Source organism: Hermetia illucens, chromosome 1 (assembly GCF_905115235.1).
Source record: "Hermetia illucens chromosome 1, iHerIll2.2.curated.20191125, whole genome shotgun sequence".
Taxonomy (NCBI): Eukaryota; Metazoa; Arthropoda; class Insecta; order Diptera; family Stratiomyidae; genus Hermetia; species Hermetia illucens.
Window position 1 is genome coordinate 102054457 of NC_051849.1, and position 18390 is coordinate 102072846.

Here is an 18390-nt window from a genome sequence, read left to right on the forward strand (position 1 = left end):
GTTTGTCTGAATGTAGTGACCCATGTAACAATTGATTTGCGGTCTGGGACGGGAGCCAACGGGGCTAAATTAAAGCGATTCCGAAATGCAGGTTGTGTTGCAATAACCGAACATCCGCTTGAAAAGTAAACCTCAACGGCAAAGACACGCTCCTCATTATTCCAACGCATGATGGCGACTGAACCGTGTCGGTACAAAACTTTACAGTATCCTCTCTTGAATGAGACCACTAGCACTCCGCTATGACATCAACTAACTGAGTGGCGCGCATTTTAAAAAAGGAAGTTATGCTGCCGCGCCCTGTATAATATGAAGCATATTATCTCCAAGTTTGATCAAAATCATACTATTAGAAACAAAGTTACAGTAGCTCGAAGTTGTCTTTACCGTATAAATTTACAATCCGAAATACTAAATCTGACATGCTAAATGCATATTCTTAACGGGCTACGTACAAATGGGATAGTTCTACACTCAAATATACTCACACAAGAAGCAAACAAAACCTTTTATACCTGAAGCGCTCAGCTTCCGGTTTCCGACTTGTTTTATGAATAAAACACATAATTCCAAGGGAACCGTAATAGTTATTTAATTCGAAATATTTTCTATCGCTTTCTACACATTTTGTCCACCATTCTGGTAATTTGTGAATACCACACCAGTAGAATTGACAGTCTTTGGAGGTGAACCACTCAGAGAGCCATTTCCGTAAATTTTCGTAGGAGTCGAAGCACTTCTCAGAAAGTGCGTGGCCGAAAGAGGTGGTAGTCCGATGGGGTCAGGTCTGGTGAGTAAGCCGCATGGCTAAACACCTCCCGCTTGAGTTTTCCCAGCGTTTCGCGAACGACTTCATGCGATGGTGCATTGTCGTGGAGCAAAATCACCTTCTTCTGTCTTTCTTGATCTTCTGGTCGGTTCTCCGCAATCGCTCCGCTCAAATCTTTCATTTGTTGTTTGTAGCGAACGGCGTTCACAGTTTCACGAGGTTTCAGCAAAGTAAATCACACCGGTTTGGTCGCACCACACACACAGCATGAACTTCCGACCATAACGGTTTGGTCGTGCCGTCGATGTCGATGCTTCACCTGGACTCACCCACGATTTGTTCCATTTAGGGTCCTCCAAGGAAATCCACTTTTCGCCGCTCGTAACAAAACGATGGAGAAAAGATTTTCTTTTGTATCGTTGAAGCAACATTTCACACGTCACTTTTCGGTCCTCCATTTGTCTTTCGGTCAGTTCATGCGGCACCCACTTTCCACATTTTTAAATTTTTCCCATGGCTCGTAGACGTTTCGAAATTGCTTACTGTTGAACTCCCAACGTATCTGCAAGCTGTCGTTGCGTTTGCGTATCGTCTTCATCCAATAATGGTTGCAATTCGGCGTCATCAAACGATTTTCGCTTGCCGGAGCATGCGGCGTCGTTCAGGTCGAAATCTCCATTTTTGAATTGTCAAAACCACGTTTCAAATGTTCGAAGTGTTAATGCACGATCGCCATAAACTTCCACAAGTGCACAGTGGCTCTCGGACACTTTTTTCCCTTTATTGAACATGAAAAGCAATGCAGGGAGCATATGCTCGAAATTCGGTACTGATGCCGGCATTTTTGACGCGCAATAAAAATTTGGTGGAGGAACTTCTTGAGGAAAAGTCAACGCAGTTTAGACACTTGACAGCAACTAAACAAAATGACAGATATTTGTGACCAACAGCGACACAAAATATAGAACGCCATGTATCGAAAAAACCGGAAATTAATTAGGAGTACACCTGGTATATACAATTGGTTCAATGTATAAATGTATCTATCTGAATTAGACACTAGCCGCAAACTTCGTTATCGCACATATACTATATACCTACATGCACACATGTCTGATTGGAGTAATTGATATTCATTCACAAATGATTAAACAACTAAAACAAAATAATTTTTTGCGACCCCATTCATACGAACTCCCTTCGGTGTGGTATTGGGGAATTGACATGTGATGATGACGTCATAAACATTGTAGAATGCACGAAATTCATGAGGCAAAGTTTCACCCCCTATAACTTTGTTAATAATAATTGGATTTTCTTCAAACTTGATCATGTTGTGCACTATGTTATCCCTTATCCCCATACCACTTCTAGGATGAACATAAGGGGGGTTGCCGGGTGAATTTATTTTGTATTTGTATTTTGAGGCCTAGAGTTCGTAGAGATGCACCGCTGTAATCTTTTTTTAAGATTTTTCGGTTGGGCAGATTCTGAGAACGAGACCTGTTACACTTTTTGTGGGTCATATTTTGAGCCTTCACTCCCGTACGTTTCACCCGATATCAAATAGGGTACGACTTTCGAAAAGTACTAATTGAGTCCTTTCATATCCCACAGGCCACATTTTATGAAAAGAAATTTTGCACCCTCCATTCGCATGTGTGGGGAGCTCCACTTAAACTTAACACAAAACGGCCCCACGCTCTCACCAATTTTCATGACAATCGGTCTAGCCGTTTCCGAATAAATCGAGTGAGATAGACAGACAGACACATCGACTCGATTCTAATAAGGTTTTCTTTCACACAAAACCTTAAAAAATGATGAATGGGGCAGGTAAAGGAGTAAAGAAAAAACGTCAGACTAAAGGGATTATTACACATTACTGAATGCAAATCGATCCCGGAAAGAAGCGCATGAAATTCCGCTCGCATCGCGGCTGTGGCTACTACAAATGTATGGACCGTGCTCACCTTGGCATTAGCGGGAGGCGGAGTCTTTTCTTTATCTCTCTTCACTCACTAGCAAGTAAAAAAACCAAATTCGTCTCCCTCGGTCCCAGGCCAACCACGAAATTTTGCGGAGCATCCTTTTAACTTCCTCAATCGGACATCACAAAACCTGCGCTCACAAAACCAAACTGATTAAATTAATTAATGATAATGTAGTTTTCTTAATATTTTGAAAACATTTCCTTAAAAAATCACAGATTTAATTTCTTACTTTATGTAATCCACTCAACTTTTCCAAATGGCTAGCATCCAACGACTGTGCACCAGCTCCTCCAAAACTCCCTCAGTCCAACTGAATACCGGGTCCGCCTTCCTCAGCCGGTCCAAGCCCGCTAATTTTGTTATGGTTTACTCCGGGTTTGAACTCGAATTCAACGTCATTGGGGCCACTACAAGATCGTACTCGAGATCTTCCCAGCCTATACGTCTCGATTCGTATTATTACAAACGAATACCCATTCGCCCCAGCCAGAAACGAAGCATGGGCAAGCCTATCTGCAAGTGAACGATCATTTCGCCATATTAGGAGATGGAAAGTGGAAATGGGGTTTGGAGTTTTGGGGAGAGATACAAAGTGATTTTTATATAAAAAAATATAAAAATGAATGAAAATTAAGAAATTTGGAGCAGAGTAGAAGCTAAGGGGTGCTAAAACGTGAGAGCAAGGATAAATGCTGTGTATTAGCAAATGCACTCCCCCCGATTATCACTCGACAAGGCGAATGAAGTGTTGAACATGTCGCAAAGCGCAGACATTACACTTCTTTTTGTCGAATGAGCTCATCCATGTCGGCCATGTTGACGAAATTTATTCAATCCGAACTAACTGATTTATCGTACAAGGATCACGTCGGGGTCACTATTTAGTGCGAAGAAAGGAGTGCGCTTTTGCGTTTGAGAATGAATGAATGAACTAAAAACAACTCGGCGAGATTAGAGTGCATTAATTCTATACATATATGTGTATTTAGTTGATACAGTTTATATTTTTGCATTTCTGCAAAAACTTAAGGGGGTCATCCCGTGTGTCGGGTTGGAGAAATCGATTTTCTTTTTTTTTTGCATAAATTATATCTATATATAGTGGAGAATATGTGGGCAAAGGGATTTTCCGATATTCCGAGTCCTTCAGAAATTACAGGGTAAAACAGGTAAGGAGTTTGCAGCCGCGGCTAGAGTACTCGATGAGAAAGAGCATCGAATCTTTTTTTACCTTTTAGTTTTTTACCTGAGCCTTATAAATTTGAACACAGGTATAAATATAAAAAGATGGAAAACCAATCAATTGTCTAAACTTATTTGCTGTTCGGAATAAAAAGGATAATCCAGTCTAGAGTGAGCACTGAAAGGCTTTCAAGCTATACTCAGTTATATTTTGTTGTAAGTATTGTGTTGTTTGTGTGTTCAGTGATTTTTTTAAATGGATCGTACGAAGGGAGATCGCTTTAACGTTCAACGTCAGCATGACGCACTAAAAAACAAGTATTTCATGGGAGTCGATACTTATCAGAGAAAGTAAAGGACTTCGCATCAACGTCAGCAAAGAGACTTTTAGCAAGCATGAACATGGATGTTCCAATTGCGACAAGTTTTGTATATTGTATTTTGGATTTTGCTGGAGTTTCCTCCGGTATTTCTGCAAAATTCTGCAAATAATAGAATATACGTAGTAGTAAAAAAGGAATGCGTAGGCCATGTCGAGAAAAGAAAGGAACGCGGCTTAGAAATGCAAAGAAGAATCACAAAGGCATTGGTGGAAAAGGGGCTGGAAAACTTATTGATGAGGTTATTAACTACCTCACTACATTTTTTGGGTCAGCTATTCGTCGACACGCAAATTCGATAGAAGGAATGAAGCAAGAAATTTGGGAAACTTACTTCCCTAAATGTTCTACAGACGAAAATCCTCAGCATCAAAATTGTCCAGTAGGCGAGGAGAGTTGGTGCAAATGGCGCAAAGCGGAAGCTAAAGGAGAACTGGATAGTTTCCACCACGAGAAGGCACCTCTGACTGAAGAAGTTCAAACAGTCATCAAACCAATCTACGAAGATTTCTCACGAGATGATCTCTCGAACAGATATTTAGGAGCAGAGACCCAGAATAACAATGAGTCGTTAAATGCATTGATCTGGACTTTCGCTCCTAAACACCTTCATTCTGGGGCCAAGGTCGTAGAAATAGTCACTTTTCTGGCTGTAATTATTTTCAATGAAGGATTCAATGGCATTCTCAAAATCCTAGTGACAATGGGATGTCAAGTTGGTCACATATGTCAGGTTTATGCCGACCGCCGTAATGAAGCGCGAATTTGGCGGTCCGAACGACGATCGACTGACCTCGCTAAAAGAACCACAATTGACACCAGAGAGCAACAATCGGCCTTACAAGACATTTTTGAAGAAACGGAGGGTGCTCTCTATAGACCAAGTATAGCAGATTAATGGTGAGCTAAAATTTTATTGTTGATAATCACATTTAAATTTTCAAATGCGTTTTTCTCGAAACTGCATCTTGAAAATCGGCTGCCACCATAGCTCAAAATCTATCCAACCAAATTCTTTGAAATTTTCACGGCTTCTTTAATACATATTTCTACGGTCCGCAAACTAGGATAATTGCAATCGGACTGGTAGTTTTTTTTATTCATAAAAAAAGCCGTAAAAATTTACCTTTTAATATTTTATAATTATCCTAGTTTGCGGACCGTAGAATATTGTCCACATTAAAATGCCGTTTGGGTTTTTCCCTCAGATGAACACAGCGCCCTCCAGCGTGGCAGCAGAAAAACACCTTTTTTTGGAGATGGGTGCATAAATTAACACCTATTCCGAAAATTAGCTACGAAATCAAGCTGAAAAATTTATCACATATACTAGAGGTATCAATAAGCATATGGTGAAAAAATCACGTTTCTATTTTCATCCAGTCCTTCAAAATAATTTTTCAAAAAAAGGCAAAAAAACGGCCTTCACATGGGATGACCCCCTTAAGGTTTCGATTGATTATAAGGTCAAACATACTAAAGACTTCACTATAAAAAAATGTTAATGCAAATTAGCAGAGTCCCTTCATCCGTATAAAGTACGCTCGTATGGTCCCTACTTGAATATTCTTGCGTGGTCTAGAAGCCAGAATTTGAGCTACACTGCGACATATTCATGTCTACTCAAAAACATTTTCCATGGAGACTGGGTGTTTTAAATTTAATGGCTCTTTCATCGAGGGGACCATTTCTCTGGGGGTGGGCGTTAACCTGGTTCATCATCATCCTCACGATTTCGTTGCCCCAGGTACGAATTCTGCATGATTATTAGTGTTTGTTTTTGTTTTTGTACCACCTAGTTGTTATTTGCACAGGTTTAAGTGTGATGATCATGAAACTGATGCGCAATCTTGCCGAAAATAAAATATGGGATATATGTACTCGCTTCGCGGGCTTGCATACACAATGCCCCGGGCCAACTGTATACCAGGCTTATGTGTTCGTTCTGTGTTCCACAAAAGGGGTGAACAGGAGACATACTTATTCCTTTACATTATTCTTTAGGACTCCCCAAATTGTCCATGAAGCAAAACTTAACCGAGTGCTTCATGCCACCCTAATCTACTCAACACAAATATAGTATTTTCAATGTTTGGTATTATGGTACGTATGTCTTGTTTAGTTTCGCAAATATATAAGTAATAACTGGGATATCTGAGTTCCTTACCAAGCAGGTCCTAAACTGGATTTCGGTTTTTGTGCCGTTAATAAGGTGACATTGAAAGTTTGGTAAGTCAATCCCAAAGTTAAAATTGGAACGAAATTATATTTACCTTTAACTCAGAACTTGCTGTCTTAGAGATTGAAATTACAAGTAATTTCCTTCATCCGAATAACTACTGGGAAATCTCTTAGGATTGCATCCATTTAATGCATATTTTAGTCTAGAGAAACGGTGTGGGCCGACTACACTCATCCGTCAGTGCCATTTACCATAAGTCGACAGAGTTTTGTTAGGTATCACATGCCCTCAAGTAACCAATTTCAGGGGAAGGATTAGTATAAATAAAAGGATACTATTTCATTCGCTAAGACATTGTAATTTTCGAAATTTTCCGTTATAAAGAAAACTTTCTATTTATTTTCCAGGAACGATTCCCACAGCTCCCGAAAACATCACGGTAACATTCATCAATCCCCAGTCAGTTCGTGTATCGTGGCAGATTGCGGCCAACTTTCTCAGGAAGCCAATCGAGAAGTACATTGTGACTTTTAAACCGACAAACGACAGGTAATTTCTTCAGAATTTACGGGTAGAAAGCTGTTCGAGGAAATGTTTGTTGGTTCGAGTTTAATTTACTTGAGCTTAGTTTTGTTGCAGTTAATTGAAGTCCAATGTCCAGCGTCTTAAGCATGTTTTCCTTAGATTGAATTTTTCATTTTCTTTGTGTTGAGATTCTTCAATTTGAATGGCTTTTTAATGAAACTTCGAAGTTTTTGATTCGTTTATTGTGCATTGTCCTTTTTGCTTGAAGTACGCCTAAAGCCCTGGGTGAATTTTCTCATCTCTCCGGTAATTGCTTTAAAAGAATAACAGAACTTTCCATGAAGTTTGGTAATAATTAATAATAAGCAATTTTTGGGCGTTGTTTTTTGTAAACTCCCAAAAAACGCACTCGCTCTGCTGAATCAGATAACCTTCTACCACCTACCAACAAATTTCGCCTTTGCCTTTCTCAGTTGCGGGATTGCGTTTCTCAGTGAATGAAACTAGGCATCGTGTGACCTGCGCTTGTAACTGAGTCCTTCCATGTGTTCGGAGTTTATCCAGTGGCCGATTGGTTTCCACATTACCATACCGTCTGGAAATTCCTCTCACTTTCAATGGTTGTGGAGCTTTCCAATCTCTACATCGTCGTGATCAAAATAATCAAAATCTTATTTTAATTAATTTTAATTTTCTAGCATTGACACACTGTCACCCGTTTATTGTAGTTATTGTCCTTTGTGATTGCTTTTTACGTAAAACATTTACTCGTCCAAAGTCATAATCGTTTAATATCATATATTGCTTAATTAGCTTTTTTAAAGTTTCATATAAAACAAAACCTTATTAAAATCGATTCACTGTCTGTCTGTCTGGTCTGTCTGTCACACGCACTTTTCTCCAGAATGGCTAAACCGATCCGAATGAAATTTGGTGGACAGATGGGAACTATGAAATCTCATGCATATAGCGAGTGTCATAAATTTAGGTGGAGTTTAAAGAGGGGCTCCCCATAATGCAAAGGAGGGTTTCAACATTTTTTTTCACCGGATATAGTCGTGTAAGGTCTCGATTAGTAAACTTATATTAGTTGAGTCGTGAATTGAAAAGTGCGCGAGTAAGGGGTCAAAATGTAGCACTTAAAGTGAGACAGGACTCATTTTCGGAAACTACCCAACCTAAAAATCCGAAAAAAATCAGGGTGGTGCACTTAGATGAAATTTAGGCCTCAAAATATGTACCATTCCGCTATCTACTCAAATAAACCTACTAATAATATATTACTAACTTTTAGAAATTTACTGAAAAACCCCCCTTAAATTCACCCTAGGACTTACAAATTTCATACTAGCGTAGAGGACAATATTTTGTATTTACATGCTAAATTTCATTTCACGTCACAATTAGCGAGAATAATTGACATTCGCGTGGAATATTAAAGTCGCATTTACGAGGAATCCACTTATCTGCAGCCCTTTTTAAGGTTTTGTGTAAAACACTTATGTGAAATCTAATCCTCGAGAGATGTCCCAATCCGATATTGGCTCAAATAAATTTACTAATAGTATATTACCAACTTTTAGAAATTGACTGAAAATCTCCCCTTAAGTTCATCCTAGGTGTACTAAATTTTGCACCGACATAGAGGACAGCCTTGTGCATAGACATGAAAATCATGAAAATCCACTTATTAGTGTCAAAGTTATAGCAGTTCAAATTTATCAATTTCGTGCGAATTAACAGCATCCTAAGCCATACAAATAAGATGCTGACGTCATAATTAACGAGAATAATTGACATTCGGGTGAAATATTAAAATTCCATTCAAGAAGAATCTAATTGTCCCCAACTCTTTTTAAGGTTTTGTGTGACTTATTAGAATCGAGACGGTGTCTGTCTGTCCGTCTGTCTGTCTGTCTGTCTATCTGTCTGTCACACCCAATTTATTCGGAAACGGCTGGACCGATTGTCACGAAAATTGGTGAGAGTATGTAATCTGGTGATCCCTTTACATGCAATAAGTGGCGCCATCTTGTGTTAAGTTTAAGGGGGGGCTCCCCATACATGTGAATGGAGGGTGCAAATTTTTTTTTCACAGAATGTAGCCATGTGGGGCATCAAATGAAAGGTCTCAATTAGTACTTTTCGAAACTGGTGCAATATTTGATATTGGGTGAAACATGGAGGAGTGAGCGCTCAAAATATGACCCCCAAAAAGTGTAACAGGTCTCGTTCTCAGAACCTATCCAAACGAAAAATTTGAAAAAAATCACAGTGGCGCAGCTCTACGAAATCTAGGCCTCAAAATATATCCGGTTCCGACATCTGCACAAATAAAGTTAATAATAGTATATTTCCACATTTTATAAATTTACCCGGCACCCCCCTTACGTTCATCCTAGAAGTACAAGATTTAGCATGCGTGTAATGAAGAATATAATGCACAATTTGGTCAAGTTTGAAGAAAATCCAACTATTATTAGCAAAGTTATAGGAGGTGAAACTTTACAATTTTTTGTGAATTTCGTGCACTCTACAACCTGCAACCTGATGATGACGTCATCACGTATCAATTCGTCAATACCACAACGAAATAAGTTCTTATGAATTGGGTCGCAGAGAATTATTTTGTTTTAGTTTGCGGGTAGTGCCTAATTCAAATAGATATAAGAAGTAAATCGGAAATATGGGTACGATCAATTTATATACGTGCATATATGTGTACAGTATTCGGAAATAGGCAGTTTGTTTGTTTAGGGTGAGCGTAATATCTATGGCTGTAATAGGTACGTATGTCTTGTAGTTTGAAAAAATATGAAGGATTATGTTGGATTTGTAGCTATATACGGATAGAAAAATATGCGTTGAAATTTCTTACATAAGATGAACACAAAACCTTTATATCCGAAGCGCGAGCTTCCGCTATTCCGACTTGTTTATATTTGATTTTGGTTAAATTCTTGGCATTTCCTAGTAATATTAAACTCAGAGTATGAAGCGTATGAGGTTGACTATTATCAATACAAGGCTTTTTATCAAATGATTTATTTAAATCGCTTTCTAAAAAATAGAGGGCAATGGAATTTTTCGCTATGTGACACGGAGCTGTCGTGCACTCATCGCTCCACACATTTTCTTTTTCTTCAGTCTTTGACCCGTTCAAAAGTCCGGTCGACTCGTCGTGATCGGTTTCGCCATTTTATTTTATGAAACGCCTGATCAGGATGTAATCGCGAGCCCTTTAAATCCCCATCCAGCGTATCAAGCCACCGTTGTTTCGGTCGGCTTTTTGGTTGCTTACCATTGACTTCGATGTTCAGATCAATATTGGAAAGTGAATTTTCGTTAGCGTGAGTTACATGACCACATCATCGAAAACGTCTCACTTGCTGCTTTTCCACGATCGGTGCCATGATCGCGGATATTCTCATTTCGGACGTGATCAAAACGTGTCACGCCACCAGTCCAATGCAACATCTTCGTCTCCATTACCGCAAGACGCTCATTGTCTTTGATAGGCGGCCAACACTCAGAACTATATAGAGCGGCAGACGGACGACATTGCAGTAGATTTTAGATTTGAGACGTGTGCTGATACGTAGATCCCAAAGAACACCAGTTTCACCACAGCACTGCCCCCTTTCGACAGTGGGAGGGATTCCCATGTTATTTGCATAAGTCACCATTTTAAAATACATAATCCAACACAAAAAAATATCTTGTTAATGTCTCTTTCACCTTATGAACGAAATCAGCTCTATCGCATGTAGTAGGTGAAAATATTAGAGTTTAACAGATTAAAATGAAATGCTGAAATGCCAACAAAATTGAAAGTCTGATTTAATATATGATAATTTCCTATCCCTATTGAAGGAGTATCTATCATATTATTATTATTAGCTTGAATCTAGTGGCTACTTCTAGATTCGTTTGACCTCTTTGAAGGGATTTAGATTCGAGTTATTTGGCTTTTCTTTCAAATACAGAGGGTTGAATTAAACGCACCCTGAGGAAAGACACATAGACAACCACGACTTCTAAATTTTATTGAATTTACAGCCAGTTGCCATTCGTCATCGCGAGCAAACCTCCCTTCTTCATTTTTTTCTCTGCAAACTCATGTAGATTGTCATTACCTTTTTGGTCAAAAATATAAATAAAGCCAATTATAAAATTAAATATTTTACAACATTGGCGAATCTGGTTGATTGCTGTAATGACGAAGAGATGATTATAAGGAAGAAATTGAACAACTTAAGGAAGGAAATTTGAATACAAAAACTACAGGTAAGGATATATAAGGAAATGTAACGAAGTTGCGAAGAATGCAAAAAATGCTTGCTCAACCGCAAGCGAAAGCATAAGCCCAAAAATAATCAAATTCATTCTTTTACAAAATTTAACCACAAGTGTTACTATTTCATAAGAGAAACAATTGAGAACAGCAGCAGGGTCCTCAATTTATTGTACCACTGCTGCCTTCCCTCCGTTGACGAGCTGCGGCCGAACGCGGTGGAGAAACTACGCTAGAGGAAGGAGTTTCGCTTGATTCCTTTCTTGAATAAAAATAATAACGTTCATTTTTTAATATTATTATTATTTTTCTATAATTCTGCAAGGGATAACACGAAACTGTTTCCTCCGCTCGGTGCTTTCCTGTTCAAGTTCTGCTTAGTAATCCTCCATATGTGTGTTGGTCTGCAAATTACGTTGCTTCGGCACGCACCTGCAAAATATCCACGGATAATTAAACATCAATATCAGTAGCTGTCGTGGCAGTACAGATGCCATCATTTTGGACAAAGAACCATGGTGGTTCCGCCAGGTGGACGCAGTTTAACCACCTTGAGCCGGCACCACTATCTAATATATAAAGCCTATTCCCCGCATCCCAGAATAATCGACTAACACCACCCCCAGCTGGAAATTCCTCGTTGATCCGTACTTATCATTACAAAGAAACTCAATCTACACGGCGAACACTTCTTCCATCATTGTTGAAGACATTGCTGACACTTCTTCAATAACTGCAGTAATGATATCGAGGGTAATGAGATTAATGATGATGTTCAACACCGCATTATCTTTTCTAAGGTTCACCCTTTCATACTGCAGAAGCTTGCAGTTCTTAAGCAGGGTGTTTGCTGACCTTCAGTTACCTGTTGCTTTTCGCCACTTCACATGGTCCCTAAACCCATCGGAGACCTTGTGGCGATAATAGAGTTCTAAATGCCCAGACGATTTCGAACTTAGTAAACTCTCTTACAAACTATCGTATTTTCTCTACCTTGGAGTTAGCCAAATCATCTCATCAATTCCCTGTGACTCCTGAACAAGGCAATATGCACGACTTTCGTTCCCTTCGAGTTCAGTAAGATGGCACAAACCTTCCAGGGATTCATCCACTCTGCGCTACCTCCACTTTTCTTTTGTTCATTTGGATGATGTTCTGGTCGCGTCATCCTCTCAGTCAAATACCTAGATTGCATTTTGTAATGCTTTCTTGAACTCAGTTAAAATGCAAGCGATTTCGAGCTTCCCGATTTCAAAAACGGTTACGGAACTGAGAACATTCTTGGGCATGTTAAATTTTTGCCGTTGTTTCTGCCCAAAGCCGCCCGTCAGATGTCGACGCCTCCTATAGGCTGTACAGGCGTTTGATACCACCAACCAACAGCTTGTGGGAGCTAAACTTCTGGTATTGCCCAAGCAAAATACACCTTAAATTGTCATGCCTCAGACATCTCCGTAGGTATTGCCCGTCACCAAAAGGTGACTCAAATTTGTCAGCCGATGAGCAGAACTACCTCACGTAGGATTATGATTTATTGTTGACAGAAGAAGACCCGTAGCTGGAAACTTTACCATGATGAATATCCAAAATACTCTCATTTGAAGCGCAATTAATTTTCAAGGCGAGGCGACCGCTACGATTTTTCAAAGGGCTCCCACTCCTCCATTCATACTCTCCTTTACAACTGGGGGCTGAGGTTCAAAGCTAAACCTAAAAACTAAAGCTTTTGACATGGAAATCCAATTTGGAGTTCCATAACTTTTATACCATGGATGGCCGTTACAATTTTCTAACGGGGATAGAGAGAGAGAGAGACCCCTTCTTTTTCTTTTGCTTACCCCCTGCTTTCTTTCTTTTTAAGGCGGTAGGGTTAAAAATGCACATACTATCATGGTGACATAACAAAAACATACTTGGCAGGGCTACAACTTGTTCACGGGGTGACTGCCATGAGTTTTCGTCATCAGCAATATGGAAGAGACCAAAATATTTTGTATAGCAAAATACATATATGGACCAATTTTCATGGTGATCGCGACAACGGTGTAAAAGTTGATTCTTTGCAGCGCCATCTAGTGACGAATTACAGCAATGCATATAGTGTATAAATCTTTTATTTAGATCTGTTCACTTCAAATGTGGGGCTGAAATTACCATCTTTTATAATATCCATGGCGGGTCACTTAATCCGTATGGATGAGGATGATCCCACCCGGAAAGTCTATAAGGCAATATCTATGGTAGAAAAAGAAGACAAGGCAGACCCTGCCTAAGATGGAGCGATGGCGTAGGCCAGGACGCCAGACAGCTTTTGGGGATATCGAATTGGTGGACCTCGGCGCAAATCCGGGATGTCTGGAGTTCCTTATTAAGGCAGGCCTAGACTGGATATCGGTTGTTGCACCGTTGATGATGATGATGGTGATGGCTTCAAAGGTATTTGAAAGCATGCATTTTATTTGCATATACTGTAAAAGGTGTTTGGATTCTTGAGTAGCTCCAGTAATATGAGTTAGAAGTGGTTCTGTCGGCTCAGTTAGGGGTGTCCAATTAACTTTGCAATGAAGTAATACATACCAGGCACTTTTTACATCAATGTGGACATTTCAGCGCATTTTGTAATCCTAGTATTTTTTACAATTGAATATTGCTTTATGAGAATCGATTCTAAATATAATATTAATCGAACTTGCCGTGAGTGTTTAGCTGCACCGCGTTGTGTCTTGATCTTCGGGAAGTGTAGCAGCTCTGAAAATAACACTTTTACTCGAAGATTTGTGCTTCGTACCCTATGTTGTTGAGATGTTTCGACGCCTCTTAAAGTGAAAGCCCAAACTCGTAGGTTATTAAGGAATGCATCTCACTTTTCTCAGTTGCTAATTTTGTTCTTCAGATATTTCACCAATTCTACTGGCTGTTACTTCCCATGCCTGTCTGGTTCATCATCCAATGTTTGATTTTTTCGGTTAATTTGCTATAATTTTCAGAATTACAGGCCCATCTTTCAAGGTGGTGAAAACTTTATTGTGGAGGATGAGGAACCGCCCGTCTTCAAATTTGATGAAAACTCTTTGCGGTTGAAAATTCGCAACGGTCATCCCCTTAGAAAGTTAAGGCGATGCAAATTTTTTGATATTATTAGCCTCCCTTGCATATTACGACAACGACTGCCTTACCAATAAGCTTATTGATGTTAGGGAAATAGCCATTTTCTGGGGCGCTGTAGCCCTACAACGAAGGATGATTGCCACAATCCTTCAACGATGTCAAAAAAAAATTTTCTTCTTTCTACTGCGTAAAATCTTTATCCGCTTCTCTCTGGGGTGGCGCTGACAAATGAAACTTTACCATGATGATATCAAAATACCTCCATTCGAAGCACCATTACTTTTGAAAAGGATCGCTGCAATTTGTCAAGAGACTTTGATTGAGAACCCACTTCTCCACTGATCTTCTACTTTCCGCCCTGGGGGATGGTGTTTAACGCTAAACCCTAGTGTTTTGGCACAAAAATAGTGCCAATTCGAGGTGGGGATGGCCGTCGCAATTTTTTAACAGGGAAGAATTTCCTCATCGTTTTACCGAATCCTCCACCCTTTGTCGGTTCGAGAAATAAAGCATTCACATGACTACATAACTAAATTCCAACCTGGAAGGCCATAACTTTTTACAGGGGTGGAAGGTGACCGCCATGAGCTTTCATCACAGTTGAAGAGGCGTCGCTTTTCTCCGCCTGCAACTACGTACGAGGATGACCTTCAAAATTTAACCTTTACAAATTTGGATCCGGTGTACGGTGTAGAAATTGATCTGCCGTAGCGCCATTTAGAGGCAAGCCACAGCAACGTGGATGGGACCAAAGTATTTATATATATATATATATTTGCATAGCAAATACTTTCTGTCATATAGTGGTGACTTACGGCAACTTGTATTGCGTAAAAGCCTTCTATGCTAAAAAGTACATATATGTACCAATTTTGATAACGATCCGTTGAACGGTTTCGGAAACGAATATGTACACCAATCACTTTCATTTTTTGTTTCACACAAAACCTTATCAAAATTGGTTTACTGTCTGTCTGTCTATCACACGCGTTTTTCTTGAAAACGATTATAGCTATTATATTATTATATTATAGCGTCAACTATATGTACGTGCCATCGAGTCGCCAAAATAGACTTCAGCTGCCTTCTCCAAACCGAAGGTAACAGACTTGAAGGTGAAAGAGCAGGCAAATGTCATCGGCGTAATTAACGTGTTTGAGAAAAAATATCATGGTCTGCTCTGGACAAGGCATCGTGAAGTATGTCACCAATAGCAAGAAAGAATAGTATTGACAAAATACTAATTTGTTCAATTCCGCTTTTTCGAAATTTTACCGTGGTGAAGAATGTGACATTTCGCACCATCGTGTGACGTACTGATAATAGCTGGAATGCCCCTCTAGCGCAAAGTATATACTCTCTATTGACTCCGACGAAATTTTTCTCGAAATCGTCAAAGAGCAGATGAAGCGTTGATCCTAACTCCACTCACAGTTCCAAAATAATCCGAAAGGTGTTGACATGATTCGTGAAGGAGATCCCCTAAGGGAATATAGTGTGCTTTTTCTTGATGAAGTTGTACCTATGATGTGTTCCAGTATAATTTTAGCTGCGAAAATACTTACCCAATTACTCCACTCAAGGGAAGTACCTTTTTCGATATTTTAACCTTACAGAAAATGCATCAATGTGGCAACAGATTCACCCTTACTTCGCCGAAATTGGGGCTACCGTGGATTATGGAAAGCCAGTCGGTTCTATCGTCGATGCATTCCAGAATCTTAACCCGTTTTAGGAAGCAAGATTTAGTGCCTGAAAGATCAGACATGGTAGCCATTTCCGAAGCTTAAAAAAATTGAAAAATTGCAGGGTGTGCTGCGGGTGAGGTTTACCCTACCTGCGCCCCGAGACGCCTGATCTGTTTGACACTTAACAGAACAGGGAGCATCGATGGGCCAAGTATGTATAAATATGTGAACCGGAAGGGTATAATTATTGGATCCCTTTGATCGCCTTTTATGAAAGAACTCAGGAAGTGCGCGGCTTTGAGCATTCCATATGTACCACATACCTGAATTTTAAGTAGAAGCAGGCATCTACATTTGATATAACGTCTTAAATACCTCTTTTCTTGTCCTAGGGAAAACCAACCGTGGCAGCTTAGCTTGCATTCAAGACCCAACCATTTATCCTTCTGGTATTTATATATGTATTCATATATTGTATTATCCGCAAGTCTGACGAGAATTGGGTGGAAGGGAGCTTCCTTGAGGGTCCGTAATATAAATTTCACTGAAAAAGTAGATAATTAGGGGATCCAAATAATGTACACCAAAGATCCAGATAATTTTCAACCCGGGCTTGAGTTTTCGCGGTACGGTCCATTGAGCCTGTATATTAATCTATAATAATAATAATAATCGTTGGCGCAACAATCCATTTTGGATCAGGGCCTTGAAGTGTCTTAGAGCACTTCATTCAAGACCGTAACGGTACACTACAGGATTGCAGAAGCCTGTAGGAGGCAATGTGGTCAGCATTGCGCTCGCCCGAGATTATTACCCTGATTTGGCTGAGGTACTCATTCACAGCTGAGTCGACGTCAAATCACGATACAAATCCTACTGCCTCCAGTGAGATTTGAACCGCGACCTTCCGTACGAGAGCCTTGTGCTCTAGCCACTCAGCTATCCGGACACTATCCATTTATAATAATAAATAATATTTAAATTTTATTCCAATTAAATTAGTATATATAAGCTTTCAGGGATGATAAAATGATTCCATGTTCACTGTATTTATGTCTGCTGGTAATTTTGCATTTGCAGAAAGCCATTATGTATAACTACCAAAAGACAGACGACCTTGCCAGTTGAAATGCTCAAGTTCTTTTGTTATTTCCACCAGCACTTTGTAGTGCCAAAACTGTGTGTATATTTTATATAAAATGAAAGTGTGAGATCGAGAGTGCAGTGAGGGCACTAGAAACAACACTGGAAACATTTCAACTGGTGTCTACTGTTATATTCATCGTACCTGCATGATGACAAAGGCAAGTCTGCATGCAAAAGAAAATACGCTTGAAATGCTTTGTAACTATGATGAAGGATAACATTCAGCGATGCCTTGAACAAAATCATTCCTTTGTCGCCATGCACACACAATGGTTTCCGTCTCCATCAGACGTTGTTCGTATGAGTGGACAGGATATGAGCAACTTGCCTCAAGGAAATGGAAATTCCCACCGAACAGTTATTTCCGTTCACAGTTGTCATCGTCCTTAGAAATGTGCAGGGTAGTCGTCTTGTTCTGACCATGTTCGAAGATTGTCCGTGTCCTTGTGTCCTTTTCCCTTCCACTGCTTATCTGACCGTCAAAGCAATTCCGGCATGAGCTGGATTTGGACAGGAAGCAATTGGAGTTATTTTTCCGTCTACTGGACACATGGAGACTTCTTTGTTTTTCCAGCAGATTGTTAAAAGGGTGCAAGGTTCCGAATCCCCTGGAAGCGGAAAGAAGGGTTGATTTCGTTGGAAAAATAACATCATTTCACCTATAGGTGCATGATGTTAGAACGACTTGCCCCTAATCCAATAATTCCTACAAGCATAGGGACAGGGTAAGCCAGACGCTTATTTGTATTTATTTGTAGATGAATAGACTCATACTGCAAAGTTGATTTAACACCACAAAGGAAGTGCTTATTTTCGTACAAAACCCATACTTATTTCTATTTATACTGCAAGCTTTATGGGGGTTGCTGAAAATAACAATTCATTGTAATTACTTTCGTGCGTTGGAACTCTTTGTATGTCGGGTATTCCTTTTCATTGGCAATTCAACTCTACTCAGCTAAAATGGTATTTGAATGAACCAAATACCAACATTTATTTTTAGATCTTAAACTCATGAATAAAAATATAGATAACTACACTGCTTCATAAAATCATAGATTCACGCCCACTTTTGCTATTGTTTCGAGTCCCCCTGTTGAACTAAGTGACGATTATCGTCAG

The 18390-nt window shown here is 39.6% G+C and overlaps 1 protein-coding gene across 1 annotated transcript in view; it reads left to right on the forward strand.

Annotated features, from left to right (window-relative positions):
* Positions 1-18390, forward strand: part of LOC119646490 — a 567562-nt gene that overhangs the window by 260407 nt on the left and 288765 nt on the right. The window contains 1 exon segment of the mRNA XM_038046949.1: positions 6915-7056. Within this exon segment, the coding sequence (XP_037902877.1) occupies positions 6915-7056 (142 nt within the window).